We start from the raw sequence: 23,189 nt of genomic DNA, 5'->3' as shown, positions 1-23,189 counted from the left end.
TCTCTTTGTTCTCGTGTCCACCATTACATAATGCTTGCCTTGCAATCACCCGCCCCACTCACCCGCCTTGGCTTACAATCGCACCCTCCCTCAAGATCCAATCCTGCATCCCAATTCCCCATCCCAACAACCCTCTCTTGTTCTCCAGTCTTTTCCATACAACCCAATGCAGGGTCCCCAATCTCTCTTCCCAACATATCTCTCTTAGATACGAATCACTCCTCCTAACAGCCCAATCAGCCCTCGTGAACACACCTTACGTGTGCCGTACATGGATTTCACAAGCTCCACTCTGTCTTGCCTTACACCTGGCTGGATGGCAACCCCTCCTCTGATTCATAAACCTATTTGAACTTGCGGTCTACATGGAGAAGCACTCATCAATTACACTTTGCAGACATCTTTTTTTTCTTAATACGTTTCCTATCTTTCAGAGATTCACCCCATTCCTAAACCCCCCCAAAGCCCAATGTACCACTCAGTGTCAGGCTCGTACAAGCAAGACGTTTTTCCAACGTACTCTCCTTACCTAAACGACTCCATCAGGTCTCGTGACGTGGATATACCAGCGTAGTCTTACACCACACGACGCTCATCCTAAGGGCGTCGCCATGTATAAGGTATATATGGCAATACCCTCATCCCAGCTATTTCCTGGCGTACATCCCACACCCGGTCCCTCTCTAAGACGCCGACCTGAGTCTGGCTTTCCACAGCTGTTTCTGACAACAGCGAAAACACCGCCTGCCACTAACTATTTCCGAGACAGATTAGAGGAAACGGCCCTTCACTTAGTCACCAGCACAACGCCTGCTTCATTTTCCCATGCTAAGCCACCTCAGTTCCCGGTGCCAAAATGCCTAGCAGTTTATGATACAATCAAACTGTTCCTAAATCTCAGTAGCTTCTCAAGTGCGTAGATGTTCCCCAAACAGACTACACCAAGGCGCTTCTACACTACTTACCTTACATCTACTCTCTACTGGCAGTTACCGTGGTAGAACTCCGCCCCCAGTGGAATCTACTCATGCGTCTACACATATTCAGAGAAGACCAAAGCGATAAAGATTTCCGTTTCATGGTGACCACTGACACCATCCATGACAAGTAGTGATATCATTTACTCTCATGAGAAGTCATGTGATCAAGACACAACCACAGTACGAACGAAAAAAAAAAAAATAATGGTATAGCCTGTGATGCTGGGCGAAGGTTGCCTCGCCCGTGTGACCTGGGTGTAATATTACACCCAGGAAAGACCTAACTGGTTTGGAAACGACACTGGGGACACCTGGACCCCACCGTCTCCTCTTGCAAGCGTTCAAGATGCTAAAGAAGAGTCAATACGTTCATGACCCTAGAAGTCTTCACTGGTTCAGTACAATATGTACACATCTTCAAGTAATGGAATGAATTCAAATAAATTTCATATATAAAGTAGTTATAAATCATTACAAAACAAATGCCTTCATTGTCTTCTTACCCAAGGGTAGAGCATGGGGCCTCGGCTGATGCATGGCTGGCGTGGAGCTAATGATTAATTAGCAACACTGCCTGCCTGCCACTCATACAAAGCACATCACACAAGATCCATTACACATTCAACACACAACCTTCTACACTCAGGCAGTGGACACGAAGCATACATCAGCTACACTAACCGTTCCTCACATACCTTTAGTCCACCTCAGGTCGGACATGTATTGCCTGAAGTTTCTACAGGTGTTAAGAAGAAGGTAATCACAATTATTCTCCAATGTCAAGCAACATTTTGAAGTGTATATCATCCACACCTATCATTTACTCATGAAGTTTTTTCACAATAAATCATCTGTACTTGTTATAAAATCATTATTCTGCAACGTTTATAACAAGTCTCTTCATTATTCTTTTATTCCCTGGTTATCATCTCTGCATCTTTAGAAAAAGTGTTTACTGTCTTCATCATCAACTGTTACTAAATATGTTCATGGTAGCAAGTTGGTTCAAGTGGCTGGTTTGCGTTGTCAGGCCCACACGCGCAGTGTTGCTGGGACATAGGTAGAAGGCCCAGGTATCTGGCCCTCTTATGTTCAGGGTAGTAGTGTTGCTGGCAGGAAGACAACACAGCCCAGGTCTCTGTCCCTCTTGGCCCAATTGTTTTGCCAGACAAATGTTACTAGGAGGAAGGTAGAGGGTCCTCGTTGCCCCTCCCTTCACACAGGTCTTTTATGGGGCCAACACCCACCTATACAGTCGCACCTCCAAACCCCTGCTGGCCCCTAACCTCCCAACCATCTGTACAGCTAACACTCGCTAGCGTCAGTGCGTTCATTTCTTACAAAATACTCGCAGAACTATAATGTAAACAGTCGGCAGAACAAATCCTCAACACAGGTGTATAGGCCGAACTGAATGACAGGATTTGCCCAAATTTAGATCGAGACAATAAACATAAACAATACTAACATGTTTTTAACAACTCTGTTACCTGAGGATTCAAGTTCAAGTGGGTATAGAAAAAATACCCTTGAAAATAGTTAGTGATTATGAAATCCAAGGGAGAATATAAGATAGAAAACACCCGTCCAGCTGAGGATGTGTTACATGCTCTTGTGTAGTATGGCCTCTGTCTTACCCACGGCGTAGTACACAGTATGCAGGGCGTAGTACACAGTGAGTAGTGCACAGTATGCAGGGTGTAGTACACAGTGTGGGGAAGGGTATACCAGAAAGGTAGGGCCCTTTGTTGGAGATGGCCACGTGGCTTCCCCACACAGGACCACGGTACTCTACCACAAGTGGTAGACAGACAGCGTCTACTTGCCCACCTCTTCCTATAACCCTCCACACTGAGGAATTACGTGTACACATAACACCGGAAAACTGATTCTTTTTTTCTCTCTCTCCCGAGATGACTTGAGTGTAGCATGTTTCGCCCGCGCCAGGCGCTCTCCAAAGCAGTTGCCGTCCTGACACTATGCATTACTGTCTCACGTCTGTTACCTGCATTGTAACATGTCAAATGACAACACGGTGCCTCCTTCCTTATGACAAGAATATGGGCCCTCTCGCTTCCTCTGCCCACCTGTCACTCATGGCCAAAGGAAGGGGATGGCTGGTGTGTGTGTATGTGTGTGTGTGTGAGGGGCAGATACTAAGACTACTGGTTAACAAAAACTGGTCTCGGTCAAGCACCCCTGTGGTGGGGCTCGCTCCCTCACCACGTTTGCTCCAACATATATGGAGCGCCGTGTCTGGACGGCATATCATTAGCCTTGCTCTTAAGGAAGACAAGCCTCACCTGTGATAAATATCAAACCACGATTCCAATATTTTATTAAGCTCTTCTGGGAGTGCGTCTGGGGTGGTATAGAGTGTGTTTGGCTCTTCCTCTGTGAGGGGATAATAGGAGAGTGAGAGTGTGTGAGGAGGGAGGGGTGTATGTGTAAGGACCAGTTTGAAGGGGGTTGGGTGTGTCCTGGGTGGAGGGGGTGGCCTGGCTAGGGCTCGACGCCCACTACCTGTCATGCCCAATGCCACCCACAACAGTATGACAATACAATACAATATACACCTCCACACTATACAGTCACTCCTGATGGAGAGGGGAGGGGAGGGAGGTAAAAGATAAACTGGAGAGGAGGATTAATAAAAACAAAAATCAAAATTACCTTCAGTGATGCCTCAACCAGAGCAGCACTACGACCACACCAAACACACGTCTTCCCTCAACCCCCACCCCACCCATATAGCTATGGCCCATACCACTCCGGTGCCCACGTAAATATGGTCCTGACCCAATTTGTGTGTGTACTGGTCTAAACCTTCAGTCTACTAATAACTGGTGATGTATACCACTGATCCCTCCGTACACACGTGGCGCGGACGTGAGCTGCAACGTGCTCGCGTCTATATAGTATAATGAGTCCATGAAGTGCTCGGTCCTCCTGTTTAACTAGCTCCATGTACTTCCTCGCTGTCCTTAAGGGGACTGGCCTAACCTGGCGCATACGTTTACAATTAGTGTATGGGGAAGGAGGTTAGGTTAGTGACATTCAAAGATACCTCATCGAATCATCTTTTGCCACAAAAAAGTTACATCAAAGCAACCATGTTTGTTCTTCTTATCAAACATCGAGAAAAACTAGATACAATACATTTAAATTCACAAAATATGCAACCTCTATTACTGTCCCCAGTAATAGAATAAAAACGCTGTCTTAATACGATCGATCACAGGAAGACCAAACATCTCTGATCACAGAGATATTCCCATCCAGCTCAACTCGTAGACTAACCATTTAGAGAGCAAGAGATTCTTAACAGCCGTCAAGAACATTTGCACGAGTCTTTACTAGGGAGACCTGCAATCAAACTGGTGGCCCTGAGGAACACCTCTTGCTCCCCTTCCCATAAAGTGGCCACCAGAATGCAGGTTGAGGTGCTCCAAGAACTCAGGCACCTTCCCCTACCGTCCTCCACACTCACCTGCTTACACTCCTGCTCCAGGGGTGTGAATGGAAGCTGTAAGAACTTTGGTGGAAAGGGATAACAGGACGGGTGGAACAGACAACCAAACGCCCATGAAAGGCGAGATGAACACAGAGGGGAGGGTACAGGGAGAGGAGTAAAGAACACGAGTTGGGTAATCAAATAGTGTGTATAAGGATGGAAACGAAGAAAGAAACGGTAATGTAGGATAATAATGGGAGGAGAGAAGTCATTAGAAGCCATGGCAGTAGGGCAGGAGGGGTAACGAAGCACCAAGAATGGGTATAGCTGACAAGCAACGGCAGCAGCAGACATGATCCTCTTGATGCATCTCCACCAAGCAAGAGACAAACCACCCGCTACTGACACAACCTGGCAGACACTGTGGTATCCCAACCCTGAAAACCCGTGCTGCTTCCCCCTGCATAACACAATACTGTGGTGCCCCTTAACCAGCAGAACCAAGCATTCTGGTACCCTTACTCCGTAGAATAAGGCACCCTGGTATCCCTAACCTGCAGGACACCATTCAGGTCAGGTCCTGCAGCACATCTAGCCCGCCTCACTACCCTATAATAAGGCGGGTCTGTCCGGAGCTGTGTGGCACACGCCCCTTAACATTCCAACCACTCGACAAAAAACCCACAGCCCTCGTCACAAACAACACTATCAATCCTCCACAGGGGTAAAGGTTGGTGGCCTTGAGAAACACAACAAATACCAACCACACTCGCACCAATCATTACCATGACAATACGTCATCTAATACGAGCAGTGATCAATTTTTTTCCCCACCTTCATTACTGGCCTTGTGGTGGACATGACTCGGATGTGTACACCTTAGGATTGGAGTCGTGAAATTACTATCCTCACACCGGAACACACCCCGGCAGAAAATGACTTGGAGAAATGTATCGCATATCCTGATTTCCTTGGGAGACCAGATGGCATTACCACTCGTCCTGCCCAGGGTAAGGGAAGGGGGGCTGGAGGCTTGCCTTCCCCTCTACCCCCACCTGGTAAGTGTACTACACAACCCTACCCTATTTCGACACGACACTCCCTTCATCCTAATCTCCGCTAGTTTCAACTGGATGGCTAAAAGGGGCAAAATAGGGGGTTGGAGAGTAAATGTGAAAAGGGGAGAAACAGAAAAGTTGCAATGTAAAGATGTATAGTGTGGAGATACTGTAATGTATTTAGTTCGTTGGATATGTTTTGGATGTAATATAAATACATTCAGAATACTTGCAGTGTGTACGTGTGTGTATCAAAGCAGTGCTGGCTTGGTAAAATACATCAGCTAAGCTATGCTAATCAACTTTATCCTGTATATATGGATGGACGACATGAATATCTCTCTATAGGTACAACATATGTTCCATGTTTGCGTTTACGTCGACTCTTACATACTCGTGGCCTAACTTTACTCAAACGGTCTGCCACAAGACCCTTCTCGCGACATCCTACAGCCGTACACACACACACACACACACACACACACACATACACACACAGGCTGGGCCACGACCGTAGAACAAACGAAGTTATCACAACAAAGCATCAGGGACTGAAGTCTAGATCAAGCTGGATTCCAAGGCAGAGAGATAGAAGTTGAATGCTTACAATGTTCCAGGTAATGACAAGGGTCATGTGTCTGACTGCCACAGGATCACGGGGATAATGGATCGATTGGGCTGTTGAGGGCGGCGTAGAGCACTTCTACCACGTCAAGGATCGTGGTAGAGGTCGAGTTAAGGGGCGAGAAGAAGCGCCAATTGAAACTACGAACTGCCAATTAAACAATGGTTTCGTGGCAACTCTAAAACATAATCATCATCCGCGTCGTGCTCAAGTATCGTACCGTCGTGCTCAGATATCGTACCGTCGTACTCAGGTATTGTACCGTCGTGCTCAGGTATCGTACCGTTGTGCTCAGGCATCGCACCGTTTGCTCAGACATCGCACCGTTTGCTCAGGCATCGTACCGTCGTGCTCAGGCATCGCACCGTTGTGCTCAGGCATGGCACCGTTGTGCTCAGGCATGGCACCGTCGTGCTCAGGCATTGCACCGTCGTGCTCAGGCATCGCACCGTCGTGCTCAGGCATCGCACCGTCGTGCTCAGGCATCGCACCGTCGTGCTCAGGCATCGTACCGTTGTGCTCAGGCATCGCACCGTCGTGCTCAGGCATCGCACCGTTGTGCTCAGGCATGGCACCGTTGTGCTCAGGCATGGCACCGTCGTGCTCAGGCATCGCACCGTCGTGCTCAGGCATGGCACCGTTGTGCTCAGGCATGGCACCGTTGTGCTCAGGCATCGCACCGTCGTGCTCAGGCATCGCACCGTTGTGCTCAGGCATGGCACCGTTGTGCTCAGGCATGGCACCGTCGTGCTCAGGCATGGCACCGTCGTGCTCAGGCATCGCACCGTCGTGCTCAGGCATCGCACCGTCGTGCTCAGGCATCGCACCGTCGTGCTCAGGCATTGCACCGTCGTGCTCAGGCATCGCACCGTTGTGCTCAGGCATCGTACCGTTGTGCTCAGGCATCGCACCGTCGTGCTCAGGCATCGCACCGTTGTGCTCAGGCATCGCACCGTCGTGCTCAGGCATCGCACCGTTGTGCTCAGGCATCGCACCGTTGTGCTCAGGCATCGCATCGTCGTGCTCAGGCATCGCACCGTTGTGCTCAGGCATCTCACCGTTGTGCCCAGACGCTGGCTCAAGGAGGCTGGAAGCCTGTCCAGAGAAGCGGAGGGGAAGCGGCCTGAGGTGAAGTGTGTGGATGAATACGAGGCCAGATAACGGGCCACTTCGCCACCATCGTAGTGGGAGAGACATTATCATGTATCTCTACTTTCGCCCGTGTTCGTGCTCGGATAAATATCCTCTATAGACCAGGTATAAAAGAGGATGAGCACAACGGTACGACCCCTGAGCACGCCGGTACGAACCCCGAGCACGACTGTACGACCCCTGAGGACGAACGGTCGTCTGGAGTCTTTGACTGGCTGTCGTGTAAACAAGTATCTGCCTACTGGTCACATGGCCCTGTTGCAGCCGCTGCTTCCATGCTAATATCCTTTCCCCTCCCTCAACCTCAATTAACCCCACCCACACACCCGATAAACTCCCCTCCATGAAAATCCCACCCACCCACCGAAGATAAACCCCATGACAACCCCACCCACCCATACAAGTTAAACCCGCACATCCGTCAAAGTTATCAAACCCTCATGAGAATGGTAACGTATCCTTATGTAGCAATGATGAGATGAATGTGCTCTTACACCACTCTGCTTCACAGGAAACGACTGGAAGATGCTCTCTCTTCACCGGTAGAGTGGCACTTTTAGCGCACATAATATACTCAATCTTGGCAAGTGTGACGAAACAATATCAGGTAACTTGCTACTTCATTGTGGTCTGAGAGAACATTACCAACACTTTAAGAGGCTTGCTACTTCCTCCTACCTGTAGCCCTGAAACCTGACAACCCTTGTCTCTCTGGTCATCACTACCCCTGAAGGTTAGGGTCATTGGCCAGTATTCCAAACAGGTGCCCCCCCCCCCCCCCCCCACTTACATCTCCCAATCTCCTCCTGCTCTAATCCATATTCCGTCTCGCCCGCTCTCCGTCTGTTGGCATTCTACCGCGTACCCTAATCCAAGGTTTCATCGCCAGGCCATCCCCTTCACCCCCCCACCCCCACCCCCCAAACCACCCCTCCCTTCAACCAACCAACCAAACCCCATCATTGTCCAGGTAAGGTCAAGTTATGAGTCACTTCCAGAGAGCCACCAGAGAACGTGTTTACTGCTGCACAGCATGATCTACAAAACCTTTGCCACCTGTAACTTACTATGGTTTGTAATGAGTGAAAATACATTGTCCAACAGTCCTTACCTAATAAACTGTATCCATACCATTAAACTGTATCCTTCTGCCTTTCTACTTAGGAATGAAACTTTTAAGACTTAACACCGTGTACCATCTGGACGGCTCTCGCGTACCTCTGGATGGTACGCGCACCACCGCTACTACAGGCACGCGTACCATAGGTTCTAAAACCATTAGCCTTCAACGCATCCTGGTATGAACTAGGATATATTTGTAGGATGAGCACTGAAATTTAATCACAACAAACTGGAAAACTAATACATCATGACAAGTTACAACATAACAGAAATCCCAGTGTAAACCTCTGAAAATATACACAAGACTCTCTTTCCCAGCCAGACCAGGTGGCGGCCACTAGTTTTGTTTACACCATAAGAACCCTAAGTCAAAACACGCGTTCCCCACAACAGCTGTCACCAGGTGACCCACTTCTCCCCCTCTCCTCTGTGGCCTGGTGACCTCACAGACTTGGGTGCCTAACCTGATGAACATCACACATCTTACAGTAAGACAGGGAAGCCAACAAATCTCAACCAAAGGTCATCCTTACACAATCTACTTTCCATCTTCTTCCCATCGCCAGGGAATACCCGAGTCTTTGGCCCAAAATGATAATTTACTTCATTTAATACCGATGCCCAAATAATCTCACGCATTAATTTCGTTCACTATCTAAAAGCAACTATTCTGCATGCGCCGTATATTGAAATTACCGAAAGAGTTTATCAATACTTGCTAAATAATTATGTAGGTATCCAACCTAACCCACTATCTCGAACTGAAAAAATGTGATTCACCACATGCAATAACTACAAACTGCAGGGCTTGTAAATCACAAATCATTACACTAAACTTTTGGGAAAACAGTTTGGACATACGTACAATAACACTTACCATAGCCTCTATTAACTAAAACCTCTGGTTCTATGTGATACATCTCCAAACAATATGATAATGATCAACCAAAATACATGAATCTACATTTACAAATAAAAACTGCTTATTTCTTTTGCTCCAAACAGGTACTTAATCTGAAAATCAAAGAACCTGGCCAGAACCAGTTTAGCAAACCAGAGAATTATTTGACCCTGTTACAAAATCCTTCTTCTAGATCTGCCTTTGTTCCCTCAGTACCAGCAATACCAGTAATGGGACAAAAATTTACAGAAATAACAGTAGGTACTGCAAGACTAGTGTGACATGTATCCTGATACATTTCGTCTAATCTAATACAACACTTGGTACATTTGAATACTTCACACACACACACACACACACACACAATATATATATATATATATATATATATATATATATATATATATATATATATATATATATATATATTGGAGGTGGAAAGATGGAGTGAAAAAGATTTTGAGTGATCGGGGCCTGAACATGCAGGAGGGTGAAAGGCGTGCAAGGAATAGAGTGAACTGGAACGATGTGGTATATCGGGGTCGACGTGGTCAATGGATTGAACCAGAGCATGTGAAGCGTCTGGGGTAAACCATGGAAAGTTTTGTGGGGTGTGGATGTGGAAAGGGAGCTGTGGTTTCGGTGCATTATACATGACAGCTAGAGACTGAGTGTGAACGAATGTAGCCTTTGTTGTCTTTTCCTAGACCTATCTCGCGCACATGCGGGGGGAGAGGGTTGTCATTTCATGTGTGGCGGGTTGGCGACGAGAATGAATAAGGGCAGACAGTATGAATTATGTACATGTGTATATATGTATATGTCTGTGTATGTATATATATATATATATATATATATATATATATATATATATATATATATATATATATATATATATATATACGTTGAGATGTATAGGTATGTATATGTGCGTGTGTGGACGTGTATGTATATACATGTGTATGTGGGTGGGTTGGGCCATTCTTTCGTCTGTTTCCTTGAGCTACCTCGCTAACGCGGGAGACAGCGACAAAGTATTATAAAAAATATTATATATATATATATATATATATATATATATATATATATATATATATATATATATATATATATATATATATATATATATATATATATATATATATTTTTTTTTTTTTTTTATACCTCGTCGCTGTCTCCCGCGTTTGCGAGGTAGCGCAAGGAAACAGACGAAAGAAATGGCCCAACCCCCCCCCCCATACACATGTACATACACACGTCCACACACGCAAATATACATACCTACACAGCTTTCCATGGTTTACCCCGGACGCTTCACATGCCTTGATTCAATCCACTGACAGCACGTCAACCCCTGTATACCACATCGCTCCAATTCACTCTATTTCTTGCCCTCCTTTCACCCTCCTGCATGTTCAGGCCCCGATCACACAAAATCCTTTTCACTCCATCTTTCCACCTCCAATTTGGTCTCCCTCTTCTCCTCGTTCCCTCCACCTCCGACACATATATCCTCTTGGTCAATCTTTCCTCACTCATTCTCTCCATGTGCCCAAACCATTTCAAAACACCCTCTTCTGCTCTCTCAACCACGCTCTTTTTATTTCCACACATCTCTCTTACCCTTACGTTACTTACTCGATCAAACCACCTCACGCCACACATTGTCCTCAAACATCTCATTTCCAGCACATCCATCCTCCTGCGCACAACTCTATCCATAGCCCACGCCTCGCAACCATACAACATTGTTGGAACCACTATTCCTTCAAACATACCCATTTTTGCTTTCCGAGATAATGTTCTCGACTTCCACACATTTTTCAAGGCTCCCACAATTTTCGCCCCCTCCCCCACCCTATGATCCACTTCCGCTTCCATGGTTCCATCCGCTGACAGATCCACTCCCAGATATCTAAAACACTTCACTTCCTCCAGTTTTTCTCCATTCAAACTCACCTCCCAATTGACTTGACCCTCAACCCTACTGTACCTAATAACCTTGCTCTTATTCACATTTACTCTTAACTTTCTTCTTCCACACACTTTACCAAACTCAGTCACCAGCTTCTGCAGTTTCTCACATGAATCCGCCACCAGCGCTGTATCATCAGCGAACAACAACTGACTCACTTCCCAAGCTCTCTCATCCCCAACAGACTTCATACTTGCCCTCTTTCCAAGACTCTTGCATTTACCTCCCTAACAACCCCATCCATAAACAAATTAAACAACCATGGAGACATCACACACCCCTGCCGCAAACCTACATTCACTGAGAACCAATCACTTTCCTCTCTTCCTACACGTACACATGCCTTACATCCTCGATAAAAACTTTTCACTGCTTCTAACATCTTGCCTCCCACACCATATATTCTTAATACCTTCCACAGAGCATCTCTATCAACTCTATCATAAGCCTTCTCCAGATCCATAAATGCTACATACAAATCCATTTGGAAGTAAGGGGAGTGGGGGAGGAATGGGATGTATTTAGGGAATCAGTGATGGATTGCGCAAAAGATGTTTGTGGCATGAGAAGAGTGGGAGGTGGGTTGATTAGAAAGGGTAGTGAGTGGTGGGATGAAGAAGTAAGAGTATTAGTGAAAGAGAAGAGAGAGGCATTTGGACGATTTTTGCAGGGAAAAAATGAAATTGAGTGGGAGATGTATAAAAGAAAGAGACAGAAGGTCGAGAAAGGTGCAAGAGGTGAAAAAAAGGGCAAATGAGAGTTGGGGTGAGAGAGTATCATTAAATTTTAGGGAGAATAAAAAGATGTTCTGGAAGGAGGTAAATAAAGTGCGTAAGACAAGGGAGCAAATGGGAACTTCAGTGAAGGTTGCAAATGGGGAGGTGATAACAAGTAGTGGTGATGTGAGAAGGAGATGGAGCGAGTATTTTGAAGGTTTGTTGAATGTGTTTGATGATAGAGTGGCAGATATAGGGTGTTTTGGTCGAGGTGGTGTGCAAAGTGAGAGGGTTAGGGAAAATGATTTGGTAAACAGAGAAGAGGTAGTAAAAGCTTTGCGGAAGATGGAAGCCGGCAAGGCAGCAGGTTTGGATGGTATTGCAGTGGAATTTATTAAAAAAGGGGGTGACTGTATTGTTGACTGGTTGGTAAGGTTATTTAATATATGTATGACTCATGGTGAGGTGCCTGAGGATTGGCGGAATGCGTGCATAGTGCCATTGTACAAAGGCAAAGGGGATAAGAGTGAGTGCTCAAATTGCAGAGGTATAAGTTTGTTGAGTATTCCTGGTAAATTATATGGGAGGGTATTGACTGAGAGGGTGAAGGCATGTACAGAGCATCAGATTGGGGAAGAGCAGTGTGGTTTCAGAAGTGGTAGAGGATGTGTGGATCAGGTGTTTGCTTTGAAGAATGTATGTGAGAAATATATAAATATATATATATATATATATATATATATATATATATATATATATATATATATATATATATATATATATATATAATATACACTGTATACCCCAGACTCCATTAACTCTCCACGCCCAAAGAGAGTACCCAGCAACTTTCTGGGGAAACGATCGCATTACAAAACCAGGCTATTACTTCACAAGTCCCCTTTCCCCACTCTCACAGGCTTAGACCCCCCCCCCCCACCACCACCACCATCGAGCATGGACGACCATGAGAGACTTTCACCTACGCGTCTCCTCCGACCATCACCACATAAATAGGTTTCCTCATATGGGCAGTGACCAGTACGAACACCTGCAGCAAACTTCTTCCACCAGCAGTAACTGAATAACCTAAACTGGCAAAAAAGTAAGTCCCCTGCAATAATGATAATGATAATAATAATAATAATAATAATAATAATAATAATAATAATAATAATAATAATTTCAAAAGTTAACTAAAAAATTATGAGATACCTCATCCATTCCCGTCGCCACCCAGCCACACATGAAATAGCATCCCCCCACCAGCAAGGTAGCGCCAGGAAGACAACAAAGGCCATATTCGTTCGCACTCAGTCTCTACCTGTCATGTGTAACGCACCGAAAACACAGCTCCCTTTCCACATCCAGGTCCTACAGACCTTTCCATGGTTTACCCCAGACGCTTCACATGCCCTAGTTCAATCCATTGATAGCACGTCGACCCCGGTATACCACATCGTTCCAATTCACTCTATTCCTTGCACGCCTTTCACCCTATTGTATGTTCAGACCCCGATCGCTCAAAATCTTTTTTACTCCATCCTTCTACCTCCAATTTGTCTCCCGCTTCTCCTTGTTCCCTCCACCTCTGACACATATATCCTCTTTGTCAATCTTTCCTCACTCATTCCCTCCATGTGTCCAAACCATTTCAACACAACCTCTTCTGCTCTAACAACCACACTTTTTTTTATACCACACATTTCTCTTACCCTTTCATTATATATATATATATATATATATATATATATATATATATATATATATATATATATATATATACACCGAGATATTACACATGAGCAACTTAGCGAAGGAAAGAATGTTAGAGTTAATATGAACCAGTTGTAAGGTACAAATATGGCCAGTAAAAGCTAAGCAAAGCTAACTGAACACACTCGCCTTTAAAACATGCCAACAGCCATGATCCTCTCGTTGTCTGACCGTGAAAACTTATTCACGAGAACCCTTGTTTTTTCCCCTACCCTAGACCCACGTTAATCATTACCACAACTTTATTTTTTAATGCATAACTAATCCATTCTCCTTCCCCCGTCAATGTACAATTGTGGACGTTAATTACAGCATCTGGTTCAGCCCAACAACCCATCAACCCCCTCTCTAAAGGTCATTCAACTACATGACGTCATAAACGACATTTACGAGCATACGAAGCCGTACTGGTGACGTGGTTCCTATCTGGACTTGCCAACCGCGCTCGCCACCCTATTGCAGAACCAAGGGATGAAATGTTTACGTTGAATAGTCCGATTTTACAAGTTTATTTGCCGGCTGTTTATATGCAGACAGATGCTATCACTTAAACAGTTCATAGATGTATGAAATTACACCCACAATATACAGTAGTCAATTAATTAACTCGTGGAGCACGATAGTAAAACCATTAGGTATGGAAAGTTATAAAAAAAAGGCCTGTAGGCATAAAGGTCGTACCATCGTAAAAGGGTCACACCCGTCTTACGACAGGGTCGTACCGCTGTGCTCCAGACGTAACCTCCCGTAATCAAGCCGTTTAAACTAAGGAAGTCCAACAGCTAACCAAGTCCAACACTCTTACCGCCGCTGCTGACCGTGACCTTGGTTGAGGCGCTACGGGTCTGTCAGCCGACCAACCATCCGTTCAGTCAGACAGCCAGCCATCATCAGCCAGTCGTCAGCCAGAGGGGCAACAATCTGGCTAAGGCCGCGGGCGCCGCCAGTCGCCCCGCACCGGCCTTCTAGAACATGCGATCCCGCCTGGCGCTTCCAAATCCAGTCTTGTTCTCTCTCCTGTGTCCATTCTCCATTTACTTATATTTTCGGCAACTACTTAAAAAGAAAACTGCTGTGGTTTTAAAGAAAGCTAAAGATATCAAGAGGATATATAAACGTTATATACCTGACCTACCATTAGGTAACAGTACTCCAGGAGAGGCGGTACTGGAGATGGGTTATCCCACAACCATGGCATGGTGTGTACTGGCCAACACCGTCCCCCCCCCCCAAGAACTTTCCCTCATGACTCAGGGGCCTCACAACCCACCTTGGCCAGGACTCTCTACTAACGAGGCTGGGGAGCAGGTATTGATCCCTGGTGCAGTGTCGCTTTACCAGTCTGCCGACGGTCACCACGCACTTCCTGCCGCGCCACTACCAACACGTGGCCACACGCCCATCCCTCCCTCCCGCCATCTGCTAAGCACGTGGTCCACTGCAGAGGAATTTTTTCTATGCAGTCTCTCGTGCATACAGGGGAAATAATGCCAGTTCAAAGTTGCACAACACATATCTTGCATGTTAGTGCGTGATTGGGCGTGTGAATGTTATAGGGTTAAAATGACTAGGGTGGTGTGGTAGGTGCATACTAGGGTGGCAGAGATGTACTCCAGTGTGGTGGTGGTGGAGTGGGGCGAGGTACTCACTCTGGTGCAAGTGAAGGGCAAGAATGTCCCACTTTCAGTTCCCATACATGGTGACTATGCTGGTTCTTGGTACGGGCACTCTTTTTACATGAATCTATTTCTATTGTTGCTGTAAACAATTTACATAATGCAGCACATTGACTGGATTCCTGTAGCGCAGCCTCTGCCCTTTTGTTGCTTAAAATTGTGTTGTATCGTATTACCTCAACAAAGAACACCATCTCGTAATGGTGTTAACAAGGTGTGGTTCTTAAGTCTTATTTTACCTGTACTGATACGTTAAGTGGATGGCGAAGAACATATTACGTAGACGTAAATAGCATGTCTCAGGTTGGGTTAATCAATGCGTCCCTCTCGAGAGTTTATGAAACTGATGAACGGTAGTGAAAGTAATTACATGAGACGCGCTGACTGTGTCGTTATGAAGTGAATGGTATGAATATCCCTCACAAGACCTCTACTATGTATGAATATTCCTCACATGACCTCTGCCATGTATGAATATCCCTCACATGACCTCTGCCATGTATGAATATCCCTCACATAACCTCTGCCGTGTACGAATATCCCTCACATAACCTCTGCCATGTATTAATATTCCTCACATAACCTCTGCCATGTATGAATATCCCTCACATAACCTCTGCCATGTATGAATATCCCTCACATAACCTCTGCCATGTATGAATATCCCTCACATAACCTCTGCCATGTATGAGTATCCCTCACATGACCTCTGCCATGTATGAATATCCCTCACATAACCTCTGCCGTGTATGAATATTCCTCACATAACCTCTGCCATGTATGAATATCCCTCACATAACCTCTGCCATGTATGAATATCCCTCACATAACCTCTGCCGTGTATGAATATCCCTCACATAACCTCTGCCATGTATGAATATCCCTCACATAACCTCTGCCGTGTATGATAAGTCTGTATGGTAGATATCGCCTACATCTGGCAAATAACACCCTCACTTTTCAACGTGAACAAAAAGTTTGAAGACTACAACGGCAATATAGACACAAACACTGACTACTGGAGCTGTATAACAGACAACTTAATCGTTTAGATGCAAGTGAATCCGAAACTTCCTTTCCTCTCTTCATTACGACTTCTGCCAGCGAACCCCATGACCTTACGTTTCATAACCGCTCCCCCACAACTGCTAGTTTACTTTTGACTTCACTAAACAATTAATGTAAATTACTTATGATCATTTCGTTGATGTTAATTCCAAGATGAGGAAGTACAACACGGTCTTGGTTGCGTAGAGAATAGTTCCAGTTTAAGAAAGTTTATACCTTACACATTAATAACATGTGGAGCATGACAGTGGCACACTAGGGGTAGGAGGTGCGAACCATAACCTGACAGACGAGATTCTGGAACAATACTTCATCATCAGTAAGGCAATTTCACGTTCTCTCTCGTGTATAGTAGAAACAATATTCATATAGTTCCTCGTCCGGATAAAGTGTCTTGATTCCTAATTTGAATACATTACAGGGGATGGAAATACGGTTAATGGTGTTAAGCAGGGGGCGTTGAGGGGGTGGTAACGGGAGGGACTATGACGTATTTGTGGTCATCGTAAAGGGAGTCATGTAGTGTGCAAGTTATGATCATAAATATTGAAGACTAAAAACTACAATTCGGAAATAAGCTATAGCGATGCCGCTGCCAATCCATTACCTTGTGGGCGTGTAAAGATTCGCCTCAGCTTGTTACTGGCTCTTTGTCAATATGTTCTTGGGTGTGCCATTGCTGTCACAGGGTGGGTGTGTGGGGTCTTGTGTAACTATAATGGGCTTTTAGGTGGATGTATGGTGCAAAGTGTGAACTGCCTCATCCCCTAATAAATTCAATAACTGGTCACCATTCAATAGCAACAGAGAGAGAGAGAGAGAGAGAGAGAGAGAGAGAGAGAGAGAGAGAGAGAGAGAGAGAGAGAGAGAGAGAGAGAGAGACTGGTTGCCATAACGTTAACATCCAAGCAATTTCATTTCAGCATTAGAGTCGCAACACCTAAACTCATGGCGGGTAGCCGAAGTTTAAGGGAAGGCAAGATACTATGGCATGATAGCGTATGGGGGGGGGGATAGAAGGGTGGCGTAATACCAAATTCCAATAAAAAAAAACAATCCAACGTAAGCTAAGGTGACATTCCAGTACGTTTCCGGGTTGATGGGGTGCGGTACTATATGTGGCAGACTCTGTTACTGAGGTGACAGTATGAATGCGTTGCTGGGGTGTGGTGGTGGTAAGAATGTATTCCTGGGAGGTGAATGCGGTGCGTTACTTCAGTGGTAGAGGGAGTGACTGGGGAGGGCTTGTGGTGGGGCGTTACCAAAGTGTGTTTTGGAGTTGTCATGGTGCTATTGCAAGTGCTCTACTGGGGAGGTGTAATAGTGCGAGTCCTTTAATAAGGAGTGGTATAGGTGTGGGTGCGTTACTATGGAGCGGTAATGATTGTGTGGGGTTTGGGAAGAAAAGCACTCCATGGGATCGTAATGGTGTGTGTTACAGGTTAGAGGCAGTGGTGGATCTTTTACAGGAAGTAGTAATGTGTTACCGGAGAACTGAAGGGATAAGGTACGTTACTTAGGGAGTAGGAGAGGTGCGTTACTAATAGAGATATAGTGAGATGCGTTCCTGGGGGATAGGTAGTGTATGTGTTACCAGGGGAGAGGTATTAATGTGTGTTACTTGGGAATGGTAGCGATGGGGGACTGGGATAATACTGGGTAGGAAGCAGTGGGTTAAGACAAGTACGTTACAGTGGTGGTGGGAGTGACTGCGGTACGACTGGCTAGGTACCGATGATATGGCTTTGGCAGGATCATTACTGGTGGAACGAGAGATACATTACTGGGTGGTGGTAGAAGGGTAGGTACTAAGCTGTTAGTTGGTAAATACATCACTAGGATGGTGATGGTAGGAAGATAATATACCAAAGAGAAAGTCATAGTAACAGAATAACTGCGAGGAGTATCTTAATGGAAAGGTAATAGCGGTACATATATTACCGGATGGTGCATACATACAACTTTGTGATAAAGTTTCCTGCGTTGGTGGGGTGACAAAGCTTTGGAATGGTTGTAATAACTGTAATGGGAAGGTTTGGCATGGTGAATGAGGTGGTGGGGAAGATTAGTGGTGGTGGTAGCGATGGCGAGGCGTGTGGATCGTAGTGGGCAAGTGGGTTTCTGCCCTAGTTGTAGCGGGGGAGTCACTAAGTATTGTTGGGGTAGGTAAGTTACCGGTGTGGGGCATTACTTTATTAGTCATCAAAACTAGTCATCAGATATAAAGGTAAGGAGTGACCAACTTTAAAGTTGAGGCACACTGCTGAAGAGCTCTCACAAAAGCCACAGCTTTTGCAAGATTCGCAATAAAACATTGGAGGGTTAAGTGGGTTTCTGCTGTGGTGAACCAGTTGAGGTCACTAGGAGGTGGGTTGGGCAAGTGAGAGCGTAGGGCAAATGGGTTTGTGCTGTGGTGGTCCACGTGGGGTCACTGGATGGTGGTGGGGAAGGTAAGTTACTGTGCCAAGGATAGTGTCAGGGAAGGTTGGTTACTACAGTGGGTTGTGGTGGGACAAGTGGTTTTTAGTGGTTGTGGTAAAGGAGGGATACTGAGGAGGTGGTTGAAGTTTGAATAACTGGATGAGGTGTACGGTTGAGGAGGGGGTGAGGTGGGTGGGGGAAGGATGACTCATTCCAAGCCTTCACCACTGCATCAGACAGAGGAGGGCTGCTCCAACTGCTGCAGCCTAAACTGAATCAGAAAAATTCATAAAATTGTTTTAACACTACCAAACTTCTCACAATGACAACGGTGTTTGGTTTGGCTTATATATATATATATATATATATATATATATATATATATATATATATATATATATATATATATATGGCTTTGACGGAAGGAACTAGACTTACCCACCGGTAGCTTTCAAGATTACATCTCTAAAAACAGCCCAATTAAATGTACCATATCTTCAATTACCGGTAATACAAACGTCCCTCAACCTAATCTGAAAACCTTTTATAGAAAAACATGAAATTCCTGACAATAAGCACAAGCTCTGTTCACCAAAACACTTCTTGTGCTGGCGAAAAAGTAGACGAAAAGCCTAGGATACTGATCGTTCAACCCTCCACTTGTACCAACGAACAACAGACGCTCTGTTACCGTTAACAGTCATACACCTCTGTCGCCCTCGACGACGCTGTCTTATAAAAATAACCACTTGGAAACACCCTCTTCACTCTCAAGAACATATATTCCTCAAGAAATTCCTCAGAAAGAGATAACGTGATGGATGTCATTAGCTCCTCAGTTCTAGAAGTTGGAGGAATCCGAGTATCTAAAAAAAAAAAAAAAAAATAATTGGCGTCCACAATCGCAGTAATTGATGGCTCGTTCAATTTCTAGTTACACAGTCATCATATCGGCATGAAGGAACATGAACTAGTCTCAGAGCGGACAGATGGGATAATTAAAGTTTTAAAAATGAAAAGGTGAATTTGTTCATCCAGACGGCTGACATCCGTTACCAGCTGATCCCATGACGTTTCAACGAGTTTGATGTACCACTGCACGTGCGTGCTAACTACTCAAACTACATAGGCACAACCAGTTACCATTACAGCATCAACACTATACATACCTGCTACTCATACGCTGAGTTTCACCAATGCCGACGAAACTGTTTGTGGAGGTCATTGCGGAAGGCGATCCAGAGACAGTAGTACACTCAGCTTAAGGATGGAACAACACTGTTGATTTACCCGCCAAAACTGGATCTATATACAAAGAAACGTTACCAGATAGGTATATATATTTCTATTAATTTATCTTTTTCACTAAATCTGAATGGCACCTTACGTTACTGATCTATACTACATATATTTCATTAGAGTTTCTTGAAGAAAATTCAATAAATCAACGGAAAAAGATAATATTATAATCACTCCTTGGCATCGCTGCTGGTCAGTCTTGTACTGTGTTCGCTTTTACCGTTTTCTCTTAAGTCTTTAGATGGAAACACAAAAAACTATATTCGGTGAGATTTCTGTAAACATAAACCTCGAAATATGTAAAGGCAGAGAATATTTTAGTGTTCATCCTACTACTTATTTTTGTGTTTAGGATTTGTTGGCCCTAAAACAAAATTGAGGCAGACTCATGACAACTTATCACACGTAGTATACAGGGTATATATTCCTGTGTGAAATAATACTCCCCTTTTTGAGCGACATTTTTCTTCCGTAATGCATCAGGTTATTAACCTGAAAGGGAAGAGTGAAAATGATAACAATAGCACTCGCCAAGTAACGTCAAATATCGACTTAAGCAAGCAAAAAGTAGAGACGTATTGTACACTTACCGTACTGTCGATTTGTGGACGTTCAGAGATGATCAAACTAATGGTGATGTCTGATGATTTGTGCTATATAATCATAGTCTCACGCAAGTCTGCCACCAGACTTGCTTTAAAAAATGCAGAAGCTAGAGTCTGAGTTTGGGAAGTGTACTGTGCCCTGAATCGGTCTTAGCTGTAGATATTCATGAGAACTGCCCATTCTGTTCATTACATACCACACGTAAGATCTGCCAACGAAGGTGTTCCCACGCCTTGCTAAATATATACTTTGCTGTGAAATTAGTGAGCCTAGAGATGATTGTCGCCTAACATTGCAAGGCTTGTGAAAGAATTTCATTCAGTGTTTTGTCCTTAATTTGCTTACTGGAAACAGTTCACTTGAGATTACGTAATCCAATCATAATTGTTCACTAATTCAAGCAGGGCCTCTGAGAGGAATTATCAGGAGGTACAAAGTTTATTTTCGGGTCCCCTTCCCTTCTCCATTAGTCGTACTGTTTTTACCCACTACGGTTATTTGTCATTTGCTTTAAGAATATTTCAACTATGTAGAGTCACACAAAATATAAATGCTAGTCTTCAATATATGCAAACATTTTCTGAGATTCCAGGAAATTCCTAGGCCTTTTTGGACAGCCGGGCCCGTGTACGATGTACCCCTTGCACTCCCTTCTTCTAGGCCCTGAACTCTTGTAGAAATTTGAGTTGCCCTATAAACTGTTCGATGACTTATTCAATACTAACCAATTCCTCTTAATATGTAACCTGAAATGTATTTCAGTCACTGAAGCCAAACTCTGAACATTCGTGCACTCTGTATCCTCTAGAATGCCACCGCCAACAGGATGACTGCACAACACATTCGACAATCAGCGTTAACATAAAAAACAATCAAACTAACTCAGTAATCATGTAGAGACATTTTACCTATGGAATCTTAACACAGATCATCATTTGGGATTAAAGATGCACTTCCTACTTCCTCATTTCAAGAATGTCTCATGTTTGTCACATTCCTAGCATTCACTAAGAATGACTTTCCAACAAGGATTTTCACGTTCTCTTAACATAAGAATGGAAGCCTCATAAAGGTTATCAGACTCACCATTGGACCATTTGGTGGTTTCAAATTTTGTCTTCATTGTCAACATCTAGTTCTAGAAGGAGCCATAGATGTGAAAATATAACTCCTGATTCTGTAATTTTTTGTGGCGACTTGGATTTACATATATTTTTTGGTCAGTCTCACACCATCTTAAATGAAGCCTGTGTTTTGAGTATTAATCTATGCTTTAAATCGATCAGATTATCTTAATCAATGTTAGAAGGGTCTTTCTTTTTTCTTTCAAACTATTCGCCATTTCCCGCATGAGCGAGGTAGCGTTAAGAACAGAGGACTGGGCCTTTGAGGGAATATCCTCACCTGGCCCCCTTCTCTGTCCCTTCTTTTGGAAAAAAAAAAAAGTAAGTCAATGAATGAAGGACAAGAGTGTAGAATTAAGACACTGAACAGTGAGAACTTATATAGACATATAATTTGTACGTCTATGACATAAAATCCATTCTTCTAACACCTGCTCCCTTCGGAAACTCCCTTAATCAGGTAGCCATGGTAAATCTCAATACATGAACTCATGGAGACAATTGTATAGCTGTATAATTGTGAAAATTAATTTTTTTTGCCAGTAAGCATTTATATGCAGGCTCATTATTCCTTTTTGGTGGGTGTTAGTATAATCCTGTTACTTGTACTAATCTTCATGTTAAAACAATTTTGTATTCTTTAGTCTCACTGCTGCTACCTCAGTACAATTCCAATTTATGAAAATGAGAAGGTCAGCATGAGAAAAGAGAATGAGTATTAGCAAGAGAACGGGGGTAAGAGATCATGTATGGTCAGAAAATGAATAGTAAACTATATTACTGAGCCCTGGGGGTACATTGTTGATAAAATATAATGGGAAAGTTAGGATTGTAGCTTATTTGCACACTTCCTTTGGATTCTGGGAAGTGTGCCATCTGGGCCACAGACCTTGCCATTTCAGAAAGTACTTAGGAAATCTTGCGTGAGCAAAATATGAAGGGCATAAATTAAGTGGGAGATATAAAGAAAACTAGATACTGAATCATCCAAAAGAGAATTAGAAGAGAGTTATGCATCATTCTATAACGATTAGAGTACTCTATATGGATTGAGAAAGTTGAGAGGAGGAGAGGCTGATTTGCAGTCATTATTAGATATACTTTTGGTTGAGAACATGAAAGATTTAACAGTAGAAGAAATCAAATTGACAGTTTCTTTTTATGAAGGTGTTTTGAATTCATAAAGAAAAGCTTCACAATGATTCTGCACAGTAAAGTGGAGTGGGGTTCAGGGGA

The 23,189-nt window shown here is 44.2% G+C and overlaps 1 protein-coding gene across 2 annotated transcripts in view; it reads right to left on the bottom strand.

Moving 5' to 3' along the window:
• The window catches only part of LOC139758633 (microtubule-associated protein Jupiter-like), a 96,383-nt gene extending 76,168 nt beyond the window's left edge, over positions 1-20,215 (bottom strand). For both annotated transcript variants that reach the window (XM_071680153.1, XM_071680160.1), the window contains exon 1: positions 20,094-20,215. In XM_071680153.1, the coding sequence (XP_071536254.1) occupies positions 20,094-20,149 (56 nt within the window). In that variant the 5' untranslated portion in view covers positions 20,150-20,215. The remainder of the gene's footprint in view (positions 1-20,093) is intronic.
• Positions 20,216-23,189: the final 2,974 nt, after the last annotated feature.

Source organism: Panulirus ornatus, chromosome 31 (assembly GCF_036320965.1).
Source record: "Panulirus ornatus isolate Po-2019 chromosome 31, ASM3632096v1, whole genome shotgun sequence".
NCBI lineage: Eukaryota > Metazoa > Arthropoda > Malacostraca > Decapoda > Palinuridae > Panulirus > Panulirus ornatus.
Note: the sequence above shows the minus strand (reverse complement) of the source record. Positions and strands in the feature narration are given on the sequence as shown.